The sequence below is a fragment of the Podarcis erhardii genome (assembly GCF_964252035.2).
Source record: "Podarcis erhardii genome assembly, chromosome: Z".
NCBI lineage: Eukaryota > Metazoa > Chordata > Lepidosauria > Squamata > Lacertidae > Podarcis > Podarcis erhardii.
The window spans coordinates 40,808,689-40,830,481 of record NC_138504.1 but is presented as its reverse complement, the minus strand read 5'-3'; the positions used below and the strand labels follow the sequence as shown (position 1 = coordinate 40,830,481).

Sequence of the window (21,793 nt, the reverse complement as noted above, 5' to 3'; positions counted from 1 at the left end):
TCCTTGTAATCAAACATAATTCTTTTTTTCTTTTTTAAATGCGGCTTCTGACTTGGTTCCTTGTGCATTCTGCCTGCCTCTCCAAAAATGCAGTTTCAAGCTGCAACTGTCTGGCAAAGGCCATTAGATGTGGCTAGAGTTTGTGTTTAGGATATCCCAAGCTGTTTTTTAATGTGGTAATAGCAGTCACGGGATAGAGAAGAGTTGGACAAGGGGTGCACTACTGTAAGAGGGAGATTTAACCTTGTTCCCTTTCACTGTTCCCTCTGATTAAAAGCTGACATTGGTACTTGCATGTCTTGCACCCACATTAAAAAGAAAAACATGTAGAAAGCTAGGGTGAAGCAGTTAGGCTGGTTCTGAAAGGGGTGAGATTTATCAAAAAATGCTTATAGAAAATGTGCAATGAGTTTCCCACCAGGGAAAGCCACTAGGTTTTTGGAATCTACATCCACACCCCAGTGAGCATCAGAAAATGAGCATCACATTATTCTGTGAAATAGCTTAAATGGTGGACATTGCAAAAGTTCATCTGTAGAAATAAGGAGGGGAAGGAAGTCAAGATTGAGAGAATCTACCTTAGAGAATACCAGGTTTCAAGCATACCTTACTGAGACAGTGCAGGTCAGCAAGTTCTAAGGTTTTGAATTAAGAGCATGTAGGTGTTTGCAAGACCAGATCTAATGGGTGGTGAGGACTGTAGCTCAGTGGCAGAACATCTGCTTTGTATTATTATTATTACCCCGGTTTGATCCCTGGAATTTTCTGATAGGGCCAGAAATGTCCTCTGTCTAAAATCCTGGAGTCTCTGCCAGTCAATGTAGACAGATTGAACTAGATGTACCAATGTGTGTGTCTCAGTATAAGGAAGCTTCTCCTGTTTCTAATCTTGTAAATCTGCTTTGGTACCCCTGAAGGTTTCAGGAGACCAGATCCTGTGACAGATTAGGGACCACAAATACACACCACTTTGCTCCTGTTTCTAGGTAATACAGACTAACCAGATTATGACATGATTTGGAAGTGGCTTCCTTAAACCATAACTACATGGGCCATGCCCGCAAGCTGGACACAAGGAAGCCTTCTAAATGAAGCAAACAAGGTTAAGCTCAGCAACACTTGCACAAAGCATTCAGTAGAGAAAGAGAGAAGAGGGTGGCAGAGAGAGAGAGAGATAAAGTATAGTTGGCTCTGCCTACTAACCAGTCTCCAATTACCTTTTCTGATAGGTCAGCAGCCCTGCATAGAAAGAAATGTTCCCCATCTCTGCTGTACATTTTAAACTCCCAATATCCTTAAAGGGGCTCTGTCTAGTGCTGCTGCTCTTGAAATATCACGTTCCTTTCCGTAGTTGGATGTTATCCTCTCCAGCATTCATAAGGATGATCCTCTTCATTTTTTTAATCAAACATGCTGCTGAAACCTGTTTTGGGAGCGGGGCTGGGGAATAGTGCTGAGAGAGAATGCAATGTCGGTGCTTGCATTCTCTTTCTGACAGGCTCTGTGCTGTTGGCATCTTCCTGAGTGGCGCAGAGGGGATTCATCTCCAGATCTCCAGGGGCATGAGCCGCATTTAGAGAGGGGCATCATGCTTCTGAAGCACCTTTGGAGAGATTTTGTTCTTCCTTCATTATTTATTTTCCCCCTTCTATGTGTAGATGTATTGTTTCATTGACCAAAATTAACCTTCCAGTTTCATCAATCAGACAAGTTAGAAGCCCCCACTCCCCTTTAAATATGGGAGCAAAATTGGCTACCCCTCATAGGAATGTAGGACCAAAGCCTTGCACCAAATCAGACCATTGGTCCATCTAGCTCAGTATTGTCTGCACTGATTAGTAGTGACCCTCCAGAGTTTCAGACTGGGGTTCCTTCTCAGCCCTACCTGGTGATGTTGGGGATTAACCTTCTACATGCCACCAAGCTATGGTGCTTTCCCTTTCATCTTGCAGCCTTGGCTGTAATAAGACTACCCAGATTTTATGTCTGCTCTTTTTAAAAAACCACTTCACTAAATTCTCCAGAAATCTTCTGATTTATGCCACCTGTCCCTGTGGCTCCGTACTAGTCAATTTTGCCATTTGCTCCAAGCGACAGCATTCTTTTATGCTGCTAATAACAGTCATTTCCTGGCACAGCAGAGAGAGAGAGAGAGAGAATATCAAATTGGAGCCAAAGATTCACCGTAAAAAAAATCTGTATAAGTAAAACCAGACAAGTTCTGTTTACATCCAGCCTTCTCTGGCAGCTTTCAAAGGCTGTGTGCGTCTCTGAGCTTGGAAATGTTGAAATATAACGCAATTTCCAGTTCAGAGAAAGACATGGGTGATATAAGCCAGACGCTAGATGATCTTTTTAAAGTGGAGGTTCTGCAAACAAGTGACGTCTCTCAGCACTCAGATCCGGCATAGGCTGTTGTGACAAAGGGGATCCGATTCTGTTAATACCAATATGTTTCATAGTACGTATCTCCAGGCGATATGTAAGGGCTCACAAGGGCTAGGGACCTCAAAGAAAAGGGAAGTGTTCATATGCAGACCTCTCTTCATTGTTTTATTGGCTTTATCGGCTCCAAGGCACGGAGCCTGATTGATTTTTATATTGAAGGTTCATACCCCACCTTTCAGTCAAATGATTCTCAAGACAAGTTCCATGTAGGTATAGGCAAAATTGTTAATTTCAGTTTCTCATCTCTCTAATCTTTAGTTCAGTTCTTCATAATACCGCATCATGTTGGATATATATCTTTAAAAGATTCTCATGAGAATTCATCCGCATTTTAGTGCAATATTCTCGTCACATGATGGTCCTGAATGTAATTTTGACCAATATATACATTTTTGCAAAGCAGTTTTCTCTAGTTTAAGACATTTTTAAATGTTATTTTTAGGGACACTTCCCCATGGTATATTTTTGTGCACATTGCTTAGCCAGAGAGCTACATTGCAAAATTCAGAGAAGCATGAATTTTGAAGGATGACAGTGTTTCAGTTTGCACATACAGTGGTGCCCCGCAAGACGAATGCCTCGCTAAACGAAAAACCCGCAAGACGAAAGGGTTTTCCGATTTTTTAGTGGCTTCGCAAGACGAATTTCCCTATGGGCTTGCTTCGCAAGACAAAAGCCCATAGGGAAATCTCCGGGGACAGCGGGGAAGCGCAGCGCGCCTTCTCCTCAGTTCCCGGACCTGTCCTGAAGGCTTGCGGTGGGAGGTCTCCGCAGGTTCCTCCCCACCGCCAACCTTCAGAAGGCTGTTCTGAAGGCTGGCGGTGGGAAGAAAAGCCCTTCTCCCCCGCCAGCCTTCAGAAGAGTTCCCCGCAGGGCTCTCCAAGCTGCGGATAGCAGCCTGCTGCCCCTATCTGCAGCTTGGAGAGCCCTGCGGGGAAGTCCTGCAGGGCTCCCCAAGCTGCAGATGTGTGCCCCGCGCAAGGGGCGCCCTGCTTCAGCAGCCCTGCAGGAACTCTTCTGAAGGCTGGCGGCGGGAGAAGGGCTTTTCTTCCCACCGCCAGCCTTCAGAAGAGTTCCCCGCAGGGCTCTCCAAGCTGCGGATAGCAGCCTGCTGCCCCTATCCGCAGCTTGGAGAGCCCTGCGGGGAAGTCCTGCAGGGCTCCCCAAGCTGCGAATGTCTGCCCCGCGCGAGGGGCGCTCTGAAGCAGAGCGCCCCTCGGCACGGGGCAGCAGGCTGCTATCCACAGCTTGGAGAGCCCTGCGGGGAAGTCCCGCAGGGCTACCCAACCTGCAGATGTCTGCCCCACGCGAGGGGCGCTCTGAAGCAGAGCGCCCCTCGGCACGGGGCAGCAGGCTGCTATCCACAGCTTGGAAAGCCCTGCGGGGAAGTCCCGCAGGGCTACCCAACCTGCAGATGTCTGCCCCACGCGAGGGGCGCTCTGCTTCAGAGCGTCCCTCGCACCGGGCAGCAGGCTGCTATCCGCAGCCTAGGCAGCCCTGCAGGAACTCTTCTGAAGGCTGGCGGCGGGAGAAGGGCTTTTCTTCCCACCACCAGCCTTCAGAAGAGGTCCGGGGACAGACTGTCCCCGGACCTGGTCTGAAGGCGGTCTCCCTAGGAACGCATTAATTGATTTTCAATGCATTCCTATGGGAAACCGTGCTTCGCAAGACGAAAAACTCGCAAGAAGAAAAAACTTGTGGAACGAATTAATTTCGTCTTGCGAGGCACCACTGTATTGTTTCAGAAAGTGCAAATAACGTAGGACTCAGTCTGTGCTTGAGTTGAATTTCTCTCCCATCTCTAGTTACAAGTATATGTTAACAACACATACAGAAAACATGGCTTTTTTCAGCTGGAACTTGTTGGAACACAGTTTTGGCACCTCTCAGGTGGGTGCCATTGCCATTATAAGAGAACAAGGGAGGTTTTCATGGTGAGTTCTGGCATCTCTTTTCCTTGAAAAATAGCATGGCAGAAAACCAAAACTCCCACTTCATATACCCAGCAAATCGTAGGCTGGTGGTCCTTCAGTCCCAAGTGAACTCACATTAGGATCCAAGTGTGCTTACTATGAAGGAGGGAGATGCAAACTCCCTGCAGCTGAGCCTCCTCTGGTCAATGGATGTGGCCAGACTGGTCTCCTCCTTGCCATTATTTTATTTCTTGGGTCCTGGGAGGGCAGCTCCCCAGTGGCCTTTAGTCCTCTGGCTAATGGAGGGGGGTCCTGGATATGCAGCCCCAATGCAACTAGCAAGTTGGAGTACAGTGGTATTTTTTGGAGGGTGGGCAGAAGTGTTCAGACAGCAAACTCCCTCCAGCTGCTTCTTCTGTAGCCAGTGGATGGAGCCAGGCTGGCGGAGACCTTGCCGTTATGTTTTTCCTGGGAAGCAAGGGATGCAGTCTTAGAGGGTTCTTGAGAGCACAGAATAGAGAAAGGCAGAAGGAAGGTTCCTTCTAGTGTATTTGTGGTTCAATCTAACAGAGCTACATAAAAATGCTTATGGCAAAGGTGGAAACTAGTGCAATGCGAAGGGTAATCGGTATATAGCAGAGGTAGCCAATGTGCCCTCTACAAGATGCTGGTCTACAGCTCCCAACATTGCTAGCCATTGGCTACAGTGTCTGGAGCTGATGTGAGTTACAGTCTAACATCATATGGTTGGCACCACGTTGCCTACCCTTAGTATCGAGGGTACTAGGGGATAAACAGGGGCTGGCAGTTAATCTGCTAAAGTCACCTAGTCTGCTGCTTTTAAAACACAGCAGTTGATAGGTTTTGTTCCGATCTGGTTAATTCATGCTAAGGTATAGGAATAGGTAAGCGAATAGGAGATGGCACTTACCCTATCCAAACAAACAAAACCCAACAACAACCAAAAACCTGACTCTACAGGGGCAGGATATAAGCCAAGTGGACAGGATATGAATCTGGGGCGGGAGGGGGGGGACTGAAATAGTAAAACTAGATAGATGGCGACCCAGGTTAGTGTGAGGATTGCTTTTCAACCTGTTGATTTGAACTAAATTGTCAAATATTTTGACTCTGCAAGCCTGTTGGATGAACCACTGAATAGCACAGACTATTTCTACAAAAAGAGATCAGGGCCACAGCTCAGTGGCAGAACATCTCTTTTGCACACAGGTAGTGCAACAAATCCCTGTATAAATCCCCGGAGAGTCACTGCCAGACATTGTAGACAACACTAACCTAGACAGACCAGTGTTCTGACTCTGTATAATGCAGCTTCCTTTGTTGATAAACCTTGGATGGTAGTTATATACTCCCTGCAACCTTAACATTTATGGCTGGCCAACTTGGCCAAAAGCAGCCCAGGAGTGAAGTTCATTCAGTTCTTTAATTGCAAACTGCTGGCTGCTTTAAGTGAAATGCTAAGAATAAAAGCCTTATAATCTCTCTGAGCACGTCAGGAACGTGGGAACATAAATCTGGCCGAGCAGCATCTGGGTCAATCCAAGTAGCACTGACGGTGGAGACAGCTCAGAGACCAGCCAGCTGAAACATGCTGTGAATTTGCCTCCAAACATTAGCAGAGTTTATTGGCAAGAGCTCAGTATCTTTTCCCAGCAAACAAAGGCGTCTATTGGCAGGAGACCACAGGGGGAGGAGGGGTATGGCTTCAGTCACAGAAATGGGGTTGTTCCCACTTGGACAACTGTTAAGTCCTCTGCAAAGTCTATCAGTCATCGTAAGGCTGAGTCAGTGGTGTCTGTTACCAAATCTAGACTGGCAGAGTATTACCCAGCACAGGGTCTCCAGGGTCAGTTCTTGGATCTGGACTTTGGGAGGCAGGAGGGGCTTATCCCTTGAGAATATGAGCCTTGCTGGATCGAGTCAACAGCCCATCTATTCCACCATCCTGTTTTCACAGTGACCTACCAGATGCCTATGCTAAACCCCCAAGAAACAGCACTCTTTCCCACCTGATTCCCAGCAACTGGTATTCAGAAATATACTGCCTTCGACAATGGAATATAGCCACCATAGCTAGTAGCCACCAAGAAACTGTTGGATTTTTTTTCTCCCTCCTGGACTAATTGGGCAAGACGTTCCCTTCAATTTCTTTGCCCACAGATACGGTTGAGAATTTTGAGAGGCCTTCCTTTTGCACATACCACTCTAGCATTAAGATTCTAAAAACGGCTTTAAAACATAGGAGTTTTTAAAACTGTCACATTCTCTCACCCAGTGATTTCCAGATTACCAGGACCAGTGACTTTCAGCCAACAAATACATGGGTAAACAGGAATGTTTATAAATTTCTCTTGAAAGTCTATAAAGAGGGAGACAGATGCACATCAGCAGGGAGGGCATTCCATAAATGGGGAAACACCACTAGGAAGGTCCTGTCACAGGTCAGTGTCAACTGGGCAGCCCTCAGTGGGCAACTGCTAACAAGGCCACACTTGCTGATGGTAGGGTCTGAAATGGTTGATATTAGGGAAGGTGCTCTTTTAGGTACTTGGGTCTCAAGCCATATAGCACTAGTAGCACCTTTAATTGGTGCAGTAGCTCAGGTGTATATATATGCACATTGCCATAACTTGTTCAGGCAGAAGGTCAGGCAGCTAATATTTTTATTAGGTGGCTCACTCAATCCAGACCCTTCAAAATATCTCCCTCCCAGTCACAGAAGCCAATGTGGCACACCTTTCTCCCATTTGAAGGCTCTGAGGGTTGAGCGCCCATGGTCCACAGTAGCTCACTGGTTCTTGGCTTAAGCTCTACAACCCTTGACAACAAGTGTTTGTGGTGCAATTTCCCACAGTTTGTTGCCTGGCCCCAGAAGTAACTTTTATTTCTGACAGGAAATGTGGACCAAGCTCTCCTGCCTGTTTCCCCTGATGAATAATCAGATGTTGAACAAGGTGATATCCCTGAAACCACATTTGATTTTGTATACCTCATTAAGCTTTTATTGGCATCATTAGTCACTGTCCGTCTGCGGAGAAACTAGTCTGTTTGTCTTTTCTCTTTTGTTTATCCAACTCCTTCTGATATACACTAGATTATGTTTCCTTTCTCCTTTTTTTCTCATTCACATTCATTCATTTATTCACTTCCCACAGTTATTTTTCCAAGTTAGACACTGGTCTTTCTTGTTGGTGGTGGTGCATTGCGGGGAATGCTTTCAGTGGTTCTGTTTTGGCCTGTGTGGTTAGAAATCACTGGTGGTTTCTGTCTGCAGCAAACCACAAAACAACTTTACAGGGGCGGTTATATGTTTTAAATTGCAGAGTGTTGTTACTGCAAACCACCGCTCAATGCTGGTGCACACCCACCCAGGAATGGTGCAGAGAAAGGGTTAGGTTTCCCTGGGGGTAATACTGATAGTCTTCTATACTACAAATAAAGCCTTGGTGTATGAGATGCCTGTTAATGCTGCTTCTCTTCTTTCTGTTCTATAATTAGAACATTTTCCTAGACTGGGAAACATGGCAGGTTCGTGAGCTCTAAATTAGTTCTACAGTGGTACCTTGGTTTGCGTACGTCTTGGTTTGCGTACATTTTGGATTATAAACACGTCAAACCCTGAAGTGCGTGTCCCGGTTTGCAACCTTTTTTTGGATTACAACCCATTTTTTTGGGATTACGAACAAATTTTTTTGGGACGTCTCATTGGCGAAAGCGCGCCTTGGGTTACAACCTGTTTTGGTTTACAAACAGACCTCCGGAACGGATTATGGTTGTAAACCAAGGTACCACTGTACTTGGTGCTTGTCTGGTTTCTGATGATTGGATAGGACAAGCCTTGTGACAAAGCCTGACCCTTACCAAGGCTCCCACGCCCACTTTGGCCATGCCCATGTTTGCTTTGGCCATTCCCACTGCAGGCATGTAGCTCCCTTGAAAGGTTGGCCAACAGGGAATGTTGTCTTTGGCCCAAATCAAAGTTAGCCACTCCTGCCCTAAATCCATTGACACTTTCCATGTTTTTCTATCACAAACTTGAGCATGGAACAAAGTGTTTATTGCATTTATGCTGCCGAATTCAGAGTGGCATCATCACCATCACCATCACCACAGCCTTTCTGTTTTGGGGCCACAGTTCAAGAATGATGTTTAAGTATTCACAGTGGCTATTTGCCCTTGTATAAAATCAAGGTGGTTTTGGAAGAAAAAAGTCTTGTCTTCCTTCCCCTGTTCCCATGCCGGGCATTAATTGCTGTTTGGGCAGCAGCCAGGTAAGCAAATAAAACCTGTGTTCCCATGTCCATGGGTAGGCAAACTAAGGCCCGGGGGCTGGATCCAGCCCAATCACCTTCTAAATCTGAGCCGTGGACGTTTTCACATGAGAAGAATGCATTTTATTTAAAATGAATCTCAGAAGTTATTTGTGGGGCATAGGAATTCATTTATTTTTTCTTCTTCAAAATATAGTCCGGGCCCCCACAAAGTCTGAGGGACAGTGGACCGGCCCCGTGCTGAAAAAGTTTGCTGACCCCTGCTCATGTCCATGTTTCCCTGAGTAGTTAAGAAAAGTGGGCAAGCAAGTTGCTTTGATTGGAGGGGGAACTAATGTAATGCATCCCAGACAAGCTTAGTTTCAGTACAACCCTGAGGCTCCAACTTTTGGCCCTATGGAAGGCAGTTGTTTTTAATTGAAAATGTTGGCTTTTTACCAACATAAAACTTTGCTCCACATTGTTGGGAAGATTCAGAAGAACAACTGGTTTAGTTCCTAGCAGTGAGGCATGATCCTCATTCTCACTGTAACACAGACCAGACTCAGAGGATATCCTAAGGGAAAACTTTGGCTCAGGAGAAGGGCTTCACACACAACAGGCCCCTGGTCCAATCCTTGGTATTTTCAGATAGGGCTGGGGAAACCCATCCAAAACTATAACAAGCTTCTGCCCATCAGTGGAGAGTAGCAGTGATGGGGAATCTGTAGTCTTCCAGCTGCTGTCGAACTTCCGTCTCCCATCATCCCTGACCATTGGCCATCCTGAATGGGGCCAATGAAGTCTGGAAGGCCACAGGTTTCTTTAGCCCCCTGGTATAGACAGTACCGATCCCAACAATCTGACTTTGTACAAGGCAGCTTCCTACAGACCCTAGACTTTTTATAAATGAGGTTGGAATTAAACCTCTGACGCCCTAGGAGGAAGAAATCTTAACTGCCCTTCTATCATCTTTCCCTCCATATTCTTTGGCTTAGCTTGTTTAAAGGGTTTTTTTTTAATTCCCAGTCCAGAAACAAAACTCCCCAGAGTAGCTTACCATGGGGTGCCATGCGTCCAGTTTCTCCTGGACAGGTCTTCTTTTGGGGGAGTAACATTTCAGTCCTGGTGGATTTTTTGAATTTGCCAAAATGTACAAAGTTTGGCAAACAAAGCCAGGAAGCGTGTGCGCAAGTATCGCTCTTTACTTTTTCCTATCTCCATGGATGCTCCTGCTCTCTGTACAAATACTTGCTTTGCAAGCAGAGCCAGGAAGTGTGCATGTGAGGATCACTGTTAACCTTTTATTATCTCTATGATGCCCCCACATTGTGGATGTTGAGATTGGGCTCATCATTGAATGGCTGATCCAAAGCTGCTACCTAGACCTCTGAGCTGTTGACCATACCAGATGGTGCTCAGTAAGCCGCCCATAAGCAGGTGAGAAAGGTTTCCTTAGCGGGCCTCTCTCTCTGTCTCCCCTTCCCCTTCCCCCCATAAGGGTCTCCCATATACTCAATGCCAGGATCCCCACCACTGTGCATTATCCATTGCTTGCAATTAAGCTGACTCTATTTTGCATTTGGGACACGGGTGGCGCTGTGGGTTAAACCACAGAGCCTAGGACTTGCCGATCAGAAGGTTGGCGGTTTGAATCCCCGTGACGGGGTGAGCTCCCGTTGCTCGGTCCCTGCTCCTGCCAACCTAACAGTTCGAAAGCACCCCAAAAAGTGCAAGTAGGTAAATAGGTACTGCTCTGGTGGGAAGGTAAACGGCGTTTCCGTGCGCTGCTCTGGTTCGCCAGAAGCGGCTTAGTCATGCTGGCCAAATGACCCGGCAGCTGTACACCGGCTCCCTCGGCCAATAAAGCGAGATGAGTGCCGCAACCCCAGAGTCGGTCACGACTGGACCTAACGGTCAGGGGTCCCTTTATCCTTTACCTATTTTGCAATTAGAAAGTTCTAAGAAAAGAAAGAGAGAGCTTGCTTGTAAAGAGAACCCCCCAAGCTCTTTCAGTCCTTATTAAAAGTTCTTTGTCTAAGGCCAATGGGCATTTGGATAGCTATTGTGGAGATGAACCAAATTACCTTGGATACCTCTAAACACAATTCTTGAATGGAAGTTAAAATACACAGCTCTCATGTAAGGTTAGGGAAAGCCCCCCTCCCCACTTTGTGTGTGTGTGTGTGTGTGTGTGTGTGTGTATCCTGTTTAATAAATCTTGAAAACTTAGCTGACTGAAGAACCTAGCAGAGAACGTGTTGGGGGTTGGGGTGGGGGGAAAGAGTGGAGGAAATGGCTGAAGCACTTGGCACTGCATCTTTCCCCTAAAAGCTTTGCTCCTTTCCTTTGATCACCATACAGCTTGGATCTTCATATTCTATTTCTTTTTGCCATTATGTCTTTGGAAGACATCTGAAGGCAGCCCTCTATATAGGGAAGCTTTTTAAATGTTTAATGTTTTATTATTTTTTTATATGTGTTGGAAGCCACCCAGAGTGGCTGGGTCAACCCAGTCAAGATGGGTGGGGTATAAATAATAAAATAATTGTTGTTGTAGTTGTTGTTGAATAGGATGTCCCAATTTTCATCGGAGAAAAGTTGGAGGTGCATGTCAGCAGTGTGTTCACGCAGTGGAAGGCAAGGAGGCTCCACATCCCCTTTTTTTCTCTTCAAAATATGGCAACCCTAGCTTACCATCTAAAAAGTCATGTCACAAAAGGAAAATTGATTGGGAGGGAAGAAGAAACTAGCAAACTTGGGGGCATGTTCTTACTGAAGTTGGAAGCCTTTGACCAGGCTGTGCTGTTTCAGAATGCAACTAAAGTCCCGTGTGATTGAATGCCCCAGCATCCAAGAAGATGAGCCAGGAGGAAGAGGAGGTGGTTATTAAAAAACCAAAACATATCATGGAGAAGGCTATTCTTGAGCCCTTCTTGTTCCCATCTAGCTTTGTAAGTGGAAAGAATCTTTTATGGAGGAGCATTTTTAGCCTCAACTCTCAGAAACAGGTTTACTTTGGGGAATAAGCTGCTTATGAATGCTCAGCTTACAGACTCTGCTCATCCTTCCTGCTCTCGCCTGTCATGTGCCTGACCTTCTTTCATTGGATCATGACATTGTCCCGGTTCTTGGCTGGAGATTTCCATTTCATGCAGGGCGTGGCCCACTAGATATTCTTGAACAATGATTTCTGTCTTAGCTATTGGCTAAGCTGGCTGGGGCTGATGGGAGTTGTAATTCAGCAACGTCTAGACTGCCACAGGTTGGCCAACCATGCTCTAAGACATCTCAACTCACTTCCTTTTGCACATGGCATCCATGGAGTTACCATTTAATCCTCATTCAGGTGTTCCAGCGCCCCCTTCCCCATTATTTCCCCTATCAGCCTTCTCTTGTGGACACCTTTTCTCTTTCATATATTCCAACTATTATCCCTAGTACAAACACACCTGTTGGCACTGCTGTAACATAGCATAGTGACTAAGAGAATGAGCTGTGGTCTAAAAGGCCACCGGTTCCAGTCTCAGCTTAGCCACAAACTCATTGCTTGGCCTTAGGTCTTAGTCTTTTTTTAAAATGGTGAGTTTTTTTGTATTGTTTTTGCATTGTCTTTTATAGTTTAAAGATAGTTTTGCACATGGGGCCATATTCCATGGTGATGTACCCCACCTGTATTATGAAGTGGTATGGTCCTTTCTGCCACCTTATTTTGTTGTGGGTGTGGACCAAACCTTTGTGGTGTCTCCTAAGAAATCTCACTGTTCCTTTTCTATGCCTGTTTTACCCCTTAAGTAGTAGTAGTTGTTGTAGTTGTTGTTGTCATCATTGTTGCTGCTGATGTTGTTGTTGTTGTAATTTGCTTCGGAAAACTGGCTTGAAAAAGCTGGATGTAAATAAATAGCCCACACTTTGAAACTCCCTGCCTATGAACAACAAATACTGTAGGCACTTCAACTATAGTCTTTTTGGTGCCTGATTAAAACTTTTTTGTTTAGGCAAGCCTTGCCAGACATGTATTTTTAGCTTATCATTGATTTTAATTATTTTCTAAATGTTTTAAATAATTATTTTTTTAGCTGATCATTTTTTTCTTACTCTTTTGGTGAACCACTTTGAGGTTTTATTGCCATCAAGAGGTATTAAAATGTTGTGGGAATTAATTAATAAAATAGACAAGACACATCCTGCTCACACCCTTCCCCCTCTCAGACATTATTTGCTGTATGGGAAATAATTCTGACCCAGTTTACAGAACTGTTGTAAAGTTGATTATGACCATAATGTACTGTCTGCTATAAAAATGTCAATCTGTTGGCTTGGGAGCTGGAGGGAGGTAAATTAGGCCAGGGGGTATAAGTGGAAGGTTAGAAGCTGATAGAGAGAAAAGCTGGAGGTAATTCACTGTGTTCTAGAGCCTGACTGGATAGAAAGGGGGAATTACGTGGAGGATCAGCTTATCAGTTTAAGAGGGAGGGGAAGTTGGCTGGAGGGCAGAATGTTGATAAGGCTCTATCGGCATTTATCTTTTAAAAAGCAGTTAGTGGGTCTGATAAATCAGTGCAGATGGGATTCTTAGATCCCTTAGATGAAGGTTTCTGTATTAAAATAAAATCTTACTGTAAATATGCAGGGGGTTGTGGTTATATATAATTGTTGCAAACCATTTTGATTTTTTTTAAATGAAATTGCGGTATACACTTATTTTTTATTTAAAAAGATGTGTAACAGTGCCCTTACTAACAAACATACCTGTCAGGGAACTGCCATCGGAGCCAGAGGGAGAGGGAGGGCTCCAGAGGGATTCCGGAGAGCGTCCCAGGAGGGAGAGAAGCAGCCCATCTTCTGGGGAAGGAAATCAGCGTAGCACCAGTGGAGAAGGGGGGCAGATGGGGGAATTGGCGGGGTGGCTCCATGACTCCTCGCCGGAGACCAGTGGGGAGAGCACGGGTCCTCTACTGCCCACACCCTCCTTGCGCAGAAGGCTTCCGCGCAGGGAGAGTAGGCGGAGACTAGGCGTCAAAGAGCTTCTTTACTGGAAGAAGTTCAAGAAACGCCCACTGACGGATTCTGCCAGCGATTGAGACAGCCACGGGTGAGTGGCTGTCCGGACAGAAAAGGTTCACTCAGGCAACCCAGCCAGGTGTGGCACCGATTTACGCACGAGCAACCCCTAGAACCATCACAATACCTTTATACTTATTTGCTTTTTCCATTCTGTTATGAATAAAACCTGTTACGTTGTTAATCTCGATCTGCCTCTTCATAGAATTCCTGTTTTAATAGTTTGAACATCCACTCCAAAACAATGTATATATTCGTAGTGGGACCATGACACTAGGAATCACGGGTCAGATCTATACATGTAGCAGAATGAATGGCAAAATAGGCTGAATGGCTTCAGTCTGCAAGTTGTATATGAGAGAGAGAGGGGGGGGAGTGCATGCATATGTGTGTCCGTGTGCACAGGTGTGTGAGCATGCAACATTATCAACTGTTTTACAGCAGACCTTTCTTCTCAGTCTGCTAGTTGTATATTTGCAGGAGCATTCCACTGTGACTCTCCTGCCTGTTGTAGGAAGTGGTACAGTCCCTTCTGGCACTTCATTCTGCTGCTGTGTGCGTAGATGAAGCCTTTGTGGTCCCTCCTATGAAACATAACCATCCCCTTTCCGAGTTTGGTTCACCTTTCTATGAAAGAGCTTGCCTTTGGGTTTGGTGCTCCTATCTCTTGGGAAATCCATGTGCCTTGTGGTAGGGAGAGAGGCTGCCCCTGCTGCCTGGAGGTGGGTCACTCCTAGATTGAGTGATAATGACAAGCCTCTCTTTCACTCCAAATGCTCTTTTCTCAGCAGTGAGATAAATATGATGCCTCCATTAGATGGCATCCAAACAATACAGATATTTAAAGCATCTGCTACCAATGAGTTGCATCCCAAAGAATGCTTAGAAGATGAAGAATCAAGGCTTGCTGTTCTAATGTTTACCTTTTCCCCCTCATGGCACAGCTCATTTCCAGTGACGCTGATGGAGCTATCCAAAGAGCTGGGCGATTCCGGGTGGAAAATGGCTCTGTTGATGAGGTAGGAGGAGGTCTTTGCCTTAAGGCTTGTTTTCCTCAGATTGGTTAGGCATTGGCATCCTAACAGTGGGCAGATCTATACTCTTGGTTTTTAATGCTAAAAAGGAGTTAAGGAATGATTCTGATAACCATATAGCCACTTGACATTCTTTTTTAATGTTCATAATGTGCTGCAGAGCAACCAGAAAACAGGGAAACAGTCGGGAGAAAGAGAAAGCAAAACACAATGTTTCCTGCTTTGATGTTTTAGAACGATATTTCTAATATTGTTCTAATAATGTTTAAAAGGATCTAGCCAATGTATTAGAGTGAAAAATAATTGTTTTATTCTGCTCTTCTGCCAAACCAGGCCCCCTGAACAGCTTACGAATAGCAGTGAGAAGACTGTTCCTGCTGTCAGGCTCACAATCTAAGAGATATGGCATAAGAGGAAAGGGGACTGGGAAGGAGGAGGGAAAAAGCAAATGCAAGCACTAATTCTTAGTTACAGAGATCTTGTAGTAAACAGCAGGAGGTAGCCATCAAATTGGAGCCTGGAGCAAGAATCAAGGGGTCCAGTTGATTGTTATAACACACCCAAGAGTCAGGAAAGATTTTCTCAGTCTAGACCAATACAGGAAGTCATTTTCAAAGCCTTTCCTGTTCATGAGAGCCATTCACCAGCCCTGGTGGGTGGACTCACTACAGTGCAAGGGAACTCCAGTGCCCTGGTATCCCTACTACAGGTTTACACCTTTTTGCAAGCTGGTTGCCATTATATAATACATTTTGTATGTTGTGTTCACTAACACGTTCTTTTTATTATACACACTTTTACCCTAACATAGTACATTTCTTGGAGAATGCCAGTGCTGTTGGGGCCTCTTGTATTTCAGCAAGGAAGGCATTCCAAAGCCCACCTCTGCATTATCATAAGCCAATAATCATCAGAGTGTGGCAAAGCTAGCCAGGTTCCATTTGTTGATCTTAGTGCCCTTAACAGGCAATGGTGGGGAAGACAGTATTTCAGGTAACCTGGTACAGAGTTGTTTAGGGTTTTACATCTAAGTAGCAGGACCTTAAAATGGGTTCAGTAGTTAACAGGCATCAGGCGCAGATCCTCTAGCATATGGACACCCAATAAGGGGCTGGGCTGCCAGCTGCTCTCAAATGCCTACTTCTCCCTCTCCCTCTCCCCTCCTCCATTCCACGTCCTGTTTGCTATTTCTGTGTGGGGAGCCTTGAATTAAATGACTTCCTGGTTTCTCTTTTCTTTCCAGAACACAGATTATGCCCCTGGTACATGGCGCAGAACAGATGTGCATTTGGAGAACCCGGAGTACCACACCAGATGGTACTTCAAGTATTTTCTAGGAAAAGGTAGTTACACTTTTTTATTTGTGTGCACGTGCCTGCATCAGTTACAACATTCTTGAATAATCAAACTGTGCTTTGATCATTAGCAGTGTCTTCTCTTGCCTTGATCAGAGTGAGTTTCTCTCTGAGAGTTCCTTTTTCAAATGAGACCATTTTAACTTTAGCCATGTGACCACATCTATGCAACCACCTTTTTTGACTGATAGGCCTGAGTGCCCAGCCTTTAGAGTATATGTTACGGCAGGTCTCCACCATCTTGTCCCACTTGGCTAAAAGAGACTGAAGTGTGAATGGCCCCTGTTCAAACCTCACCTCCGTAATAGCAAAGTAGGCCATCCGTTTTCAGAGGCAGTGGCATTAAATTTGGTACCAGTCTTCGCACAGGGAATTTTGCATGCGGCACTGAGGTGCTTACTCTATGAGCAATGGGATTCCCCTGTGTGTACAGTTTGGGTTCCTTTGCAGGTTGGTTTTGCATTTTGTAACATGCACTGTTTTTGCTCCCCAGTTCATCAGAACTATGTAGGAACAGACATAGAGAAGAACCCCTTTTTTCTGTCTGTCGTACTCTCTGACCAAAACAATCAGCGTGTTCCTCAATACCGTGCAATCCTCTGGAGAAAAACAGTAAGGGACAAACATTTTGCCTGCTCTTTTATATTGGTTCTAATTGTTTAGCTTAGTTTCTGACAATCCATGGTAATCAGTGGAGCATGCCAAGCTAGAAAGGCTATGATAGAAAAACAGGCACTCCTTCCATTATAAGTAGTTTCTTTCACCCCAACTTGCAGCTTACTTATTCGCTACATTCCACAAAGGCCTTTTGAATCTTTCACATTGTTCAGATGCACATTTAAACCATGGTTTATTGTGAACCAACCCCATCTGACAAACTATGGCATAAATTATGGTTCAAGCTACAGTTAGCACAAACCATGTTTGAGGGTTACATCTGAATCAACCCTCACCCATTAGTGTTCTGAATATTTTTGTAATTGATTGAATTAACTTAGTATTTTCATTTGTATAAAAAAACCCTCAAAGTCATCTGAGAAAGAGCATCTGTCTTAATGCAATTCTCTTCTAGGGTACTCTGAAAATATGCCTCCCTTACAGTCCTACCAAAACTTTGTCTGTGAAATCTATTTTAAGGTAAGCAGTTAAAAACAATTCAGTAGAGATTACGTTTAAAAGATCATTGCAGCAGATATTACTCATTGTTGCTCCACATGAACAGACAACACTGAAATTTACAATTTCACCTACATTTCAGTGCCATGAATCTTGACAAATTTGAGAAAGGCCCTAGAGAAATTCTTCACCCTGAAATTCAAAAGGTGAGCTTTTTCAGTATTTCTTTTCTCCATCCTATTTTAAGAGTGCTTATTTTGTGGAGCCGGTTGGGGATGTCTTTTGGAAACAATTGCTTCAAATACAGACTTCAAGAAATGTGTTTTATGAATGTGGTGAGTTGCTTTGAGGACTCCATCCAAAAGCCACAGATCTAATAAATGGAATTAAATGTTTCGCAGAGAGTTTTAAGCTGGTGGAGCTTAAGAACATAAGAAGAGCCTTGCTGGATCAGGCCAAAGACCCACATAGTCCAGCATTCTATTCTCACAGTGGCCAACCAGATGCCCCAGTGGGAAGCCTGCAAGCCAGACCTGAGCACCAATAGCTCTGCCTCTCTACTTGTGATGCCCAGCAGCTGGTATTCAAAGGCATACTGCCTCCCACGGTGGAGGTAGAACTTAGCCATTGATAGTCTCCTCCTCCTTGAATTTGTCTAATCCTCTCTTGCTCCACTTGCTTAATCACTTTGGTTTCTCTTTTTTGAACCTTTGCCATCTCTACAATATCCTTTTTTGAGGCATCCACAACTATATAGAGTATTCCAAGTGTGGTTCCACCATAGATTTGTATAACAGCATTATGCCATTGGCAGTTTTATTTTCAATTCTTGGTGTGTTCAGTGACAAGCCCATAAGCTGGAATCCAGCATCTGGGTGGTGGTCTCATCCTCTTGTGGAGGATAAATGATCTATCAGAGTGTGTGCTGTGATATCTAAGAAGGAAACCTCAGTGCGAGGCGTGATGGAAGAGAAACAAAGGCTGTGAGAAAAGGCTGAAGCCTAGCAGGCAGAGAATGGAAGGTCAAAGCAAGGGCTGTGGCTCAAAGGCAAAGCATCTGCTTTGCATGGAAAAGATCCCAACTTCATTCCCTGGCATCAATGGGTAGGACTGGGAGAGACCCCTGCTTGAAATCTTAGTGAATCACTGCCAGTCAGTTTAGACATATTGAGCTAGATGGGCTAATGTTCTGACTCAAACTAAGGCAGCTCCTTGTGTTGTTGTATCTTAAGAGAAGGGCTGTAGTGCAGGGGTAGAACATTTGCCTTGCATTGAGATGGTCCCAGGTTCAATCCCCAACATCTCCAGGTCTGAAACTGTGGAGAGCCACTGCCAAACTGTGTATGCATTGCTAAGCTGGATAGGCTGATGGGTTAACTCAATATAAGGCAGATTCCTATGGCTGTTGTTTGCTAGGGAGTGGGGGTTGAATGTCTGAGAAGAAGGGGCAGAAGTTTGAATGTTCATGGAGCAGAAAGGAAAAAAAATATAGCCCCTTGGTAGCACTTCAAGATGTGCGTAGAGACAAATTGGAAAGAGTTCCAAGGAGGCAGCAAAGACAGTCAGCAGTCTGGAAAACAAGCCCTGTGAAGAAAAATGGAAGGAAGTGGGTATGTTTAGCCTAAGAAGAGAAGACTAAGGCAAGGGAAGACAGGGGTTCTTATCTCTGTCCTGGAAGAAAAGCTGCATGAACTGTAGCCTGCCGAACAGAATAAAGAGATCATGAGCAGATGTCCAGCATATCTATGACTAGACTTAAGGGGTAGTGGCTGGGCACTATGCCAAAGCAGCAGGTGGCTTGTAGCACCTTGTCCTGGACTCACTTTTAATTACATTTCCCTCTTTGCAGTTTGGACATTTCCTGGACCTTTCTGTTCAAAGGTTGAATGGTATTTTTTTATCCATGTGGTGGTGGTTGTTTTTGATTACCCACCCTTCATCCTAAGGTCCTAAGCAGGTTACAAGACTTTAAAGTATAACAATTTAAACAATTTAAAAACTTGCAAGTACTTGACTAGGGTGAGATGTCATTTTTTCTAATCCTAACCAAGAGGCCAGTATTGAAAAACAGTGTGGTTGCCGCTGCTTTTGTCTGAAAGCCCTGACCAGTTACATTTAGGGTGCAAACAAATGACAAATTAGATTGCTGGGTTCTGAATGAATATAAAAGCTGAATATATTTGTTCTTTTCCCTCCCCAGGATTTATTGGTTCTGGAAGAGCAAGAGGTAATTCACAATCTGATTCCTTTAAGTTCCCAGGAGCCTATCTAACAAACATTGGTTTCCATTTTGAAAAGTGTCATGTTCTATTCTGTGGGCTATGCTACTTGGTTTGATTTGGGGGGTGGAGGGTGTTGTACCCACAAATACTCCTGTGTGCCCCTCCTGAGGTCAACATAAGTGCGAAATCATGATTGAGAAGGCTGATTAGAGTTGGGAGCTATTGGTGAACCAGTTTCAGACCACGCACTTCTACAAATCTGTTGGGGACCCTGCTACCTGAATTCAGGAGGGGAAAAAACACACTTGCTCAGATTGCTGCTGCTGCTGCATATGTCTCACAAAATGTGCTGCTGAAAACACCAATTCCATCTCGTGGGCACCCCTTCTCAGCCACATTGGGCAGGAATACTTATCCCATGATGTGACAACCCTATCTTAATCCTGCCCTGCAAGCAGCAACCCATGGTCCAGAAAGGGGCGGGGGGGGGGGAGGCATCTTGAGATAAGTATTGCACAGGTTCTGAAAGTGAGCAAAGGAACTCAACATGGCGTGTTGTTTTCAGTGCCCCTGCCCCAGTTACATAATGTGTGATTTTGGCCCGAGAAGTACTTATGAAACAATACTCTTTCCTTCTACAATGTTTTGGACTCTTGTGTTCCTCTTTTGTCACCACTGCTTGCCTCGCCTTATTCCAAAGTACCGATTGCGAGAGAGGTCCATATATCAATTCAATTTGATTGTGGACCCTTGAAGGTTCATGGGCCCATGGGCCTCACTTGAATCTGCCACTAGCTCAGTCTGAGCCACTCATGTGGTGGGGTCAGGGTGTAAATCACAGCAGATGAGCTTGTGCTGATGCTGTATTGACTCATGGGAGCGATCCAGGTCTTTGAAACAGAATGGGAAGTGTGAGTGCTGAGTGCCACAATTGAGTGTCTGCAGTCTCCCCTAACAATAACAATGATTGGTTTTCCTTTCAATGGAATGCCTAAAACTGATGATATTCCTATTAGTGGTATAGGGATCAACATATTTTAAATCTCCAAATTGGAGGAAGCTGGTGCCCAAATCTGTCCCATTCCAAACTTGTGTTTGTGCGGAGGGGGAGGGGGATGACATGCTTAGCTCTGTTAGGGACGTTTTTAGTGTTTGATGTTTTATTCTGTTTTAATAGTCTGTTGGGAGCCACCCTGAGTGGCTCGAGAAACCCAGCCAGATGGGCAGGGTATAAATTTTTATTATTATTATTATTATTATTATTATTACTATTATTATTATTATTATTAATATCCTGCCCTCCCCAGCCAAAGATGGGCTCAGAGAGGCTAACAACAGTAAAAAAAGCACAGTTTAAAATTAGGGAATTTTAAGATAGCAAGCTTGCACGAGCAGTGTTACTGAGTGTGAGAGATAGGGATTTTGCATGTTTATTTTTGAAGATGTTTGTTGCTGGTGTTAGACACCTACAAAGTAGGGATATGGTTAAAAGAACCTAACAAAAAAATCAGAAAATCAAGTCAGTGTTCCCTTGAATATCATAAACTCCCACTGCAACAAAATCTTGCATTGTGGGCTACTGCTGTTCTCTTTCCCAGTCACCTCTTCAAGAATACTCCATTCCAGCCCCTTCCAACTAGGTTTTCTGTTCCACTTGCAAATAATCAGCTAGCACTCTGTGCCCACTGAGGGCTGTTTTATGGGTTTCCCCTCCTGTGTGTGTGTATTTATTTATTTATTTAAATGTATATCTTGATTGTAAGAAAACCTCTGTGTTTTACTAAAATATAAAATAAACATTAAAATTCTCCTTAAAAAACCCCAAGTGTTTGAAAATAATTCAAAAGATTATTAAAATCTGCAGTAGCTAAAAAGAAATAAAATACATGTAACCTATATGTCTCTGGATAGCCTTGCCTAAACAAAACTGTTTTAAGCAGGCACTGAAAAGAGTTCAGCAAATGTGTCAATAGGCAGGGAGTTCCAAGGTGTAGGTGCTGTCATGCTGCTGGTACAAACCATGCATTCCACAAAGCCTGCTGATTACCTTCCTTTTTGTGCATGGACGGTGCTGTCTTGGTTGTATAAATGACAGCACTCGTACCTGGAGATCAGAAATACAGACAATGCTGAGAAATCCAGTTATAAGAAGAAATAAAGACTTGTGAGTCCTTTAACGGTCTGCTTGCAAGGCAATCCCTTTAATGGCTTCCAATTCAGGCTCATCTGCAGACAGCAGGTTCAAGTTAACACTTTATTTATTTTGTTACATTACAAATAAAAATAGACCTGACTTCAAATTCATGAGCACCAAAAAGGCAGGTGGGGGATAATATAGTGTGCAAGTGAATCAGAACCTGAGCATATGAA

At 44.5% G+C, this 21,793-nt stretch overlaps 1 protein-coding gene across 6 annotated transcripts in view; it reads left to right on the top strand.

Moving 5' to 3' along the window:
• GARNL3 (GTPase activating Rap/RanGAP domain like 3) overlaps nucleotides 1-21,793 on the top strand; it is a 107,136-nt gene that overhangs the window by 50,001 nt on the left and 35,342 nt on the right. For all 6 annotated transcript variants that reach the window (XM_081847531.1, XM_081847526.1, XM_081847529.1 and 3 more), the window contains 6 exons: nucleotides 14,641-14,715; nucleotides 15,974-16,073; nucleotides 16,579-16,697; nucleotides 17,158-17,222; nucleotides 17,344-17,407; nucleotides 19,402-19,428. In XM_081847531.1, the coding sequence (XP_081703657.1) occupies nucleotides 14,641-14,715; nucleotides 15,974-16,073; nucleotides 16,579-16,697; nucleotides 17,158-17,222; nucleotides 17,344-17,407; nucleotides 19,402-19,428 (450 nt within the window). The remainder of the gene's footprint in view (nucleotides 1-14,640; nucleotides 14,716-15,973; nucleotides 16,074-16,578; nucleotides 16,698-17,157; nucleotides 17,223-17,343; nucleotides 17,408-19,401; nucleotides 19,429-21,793) is intronic.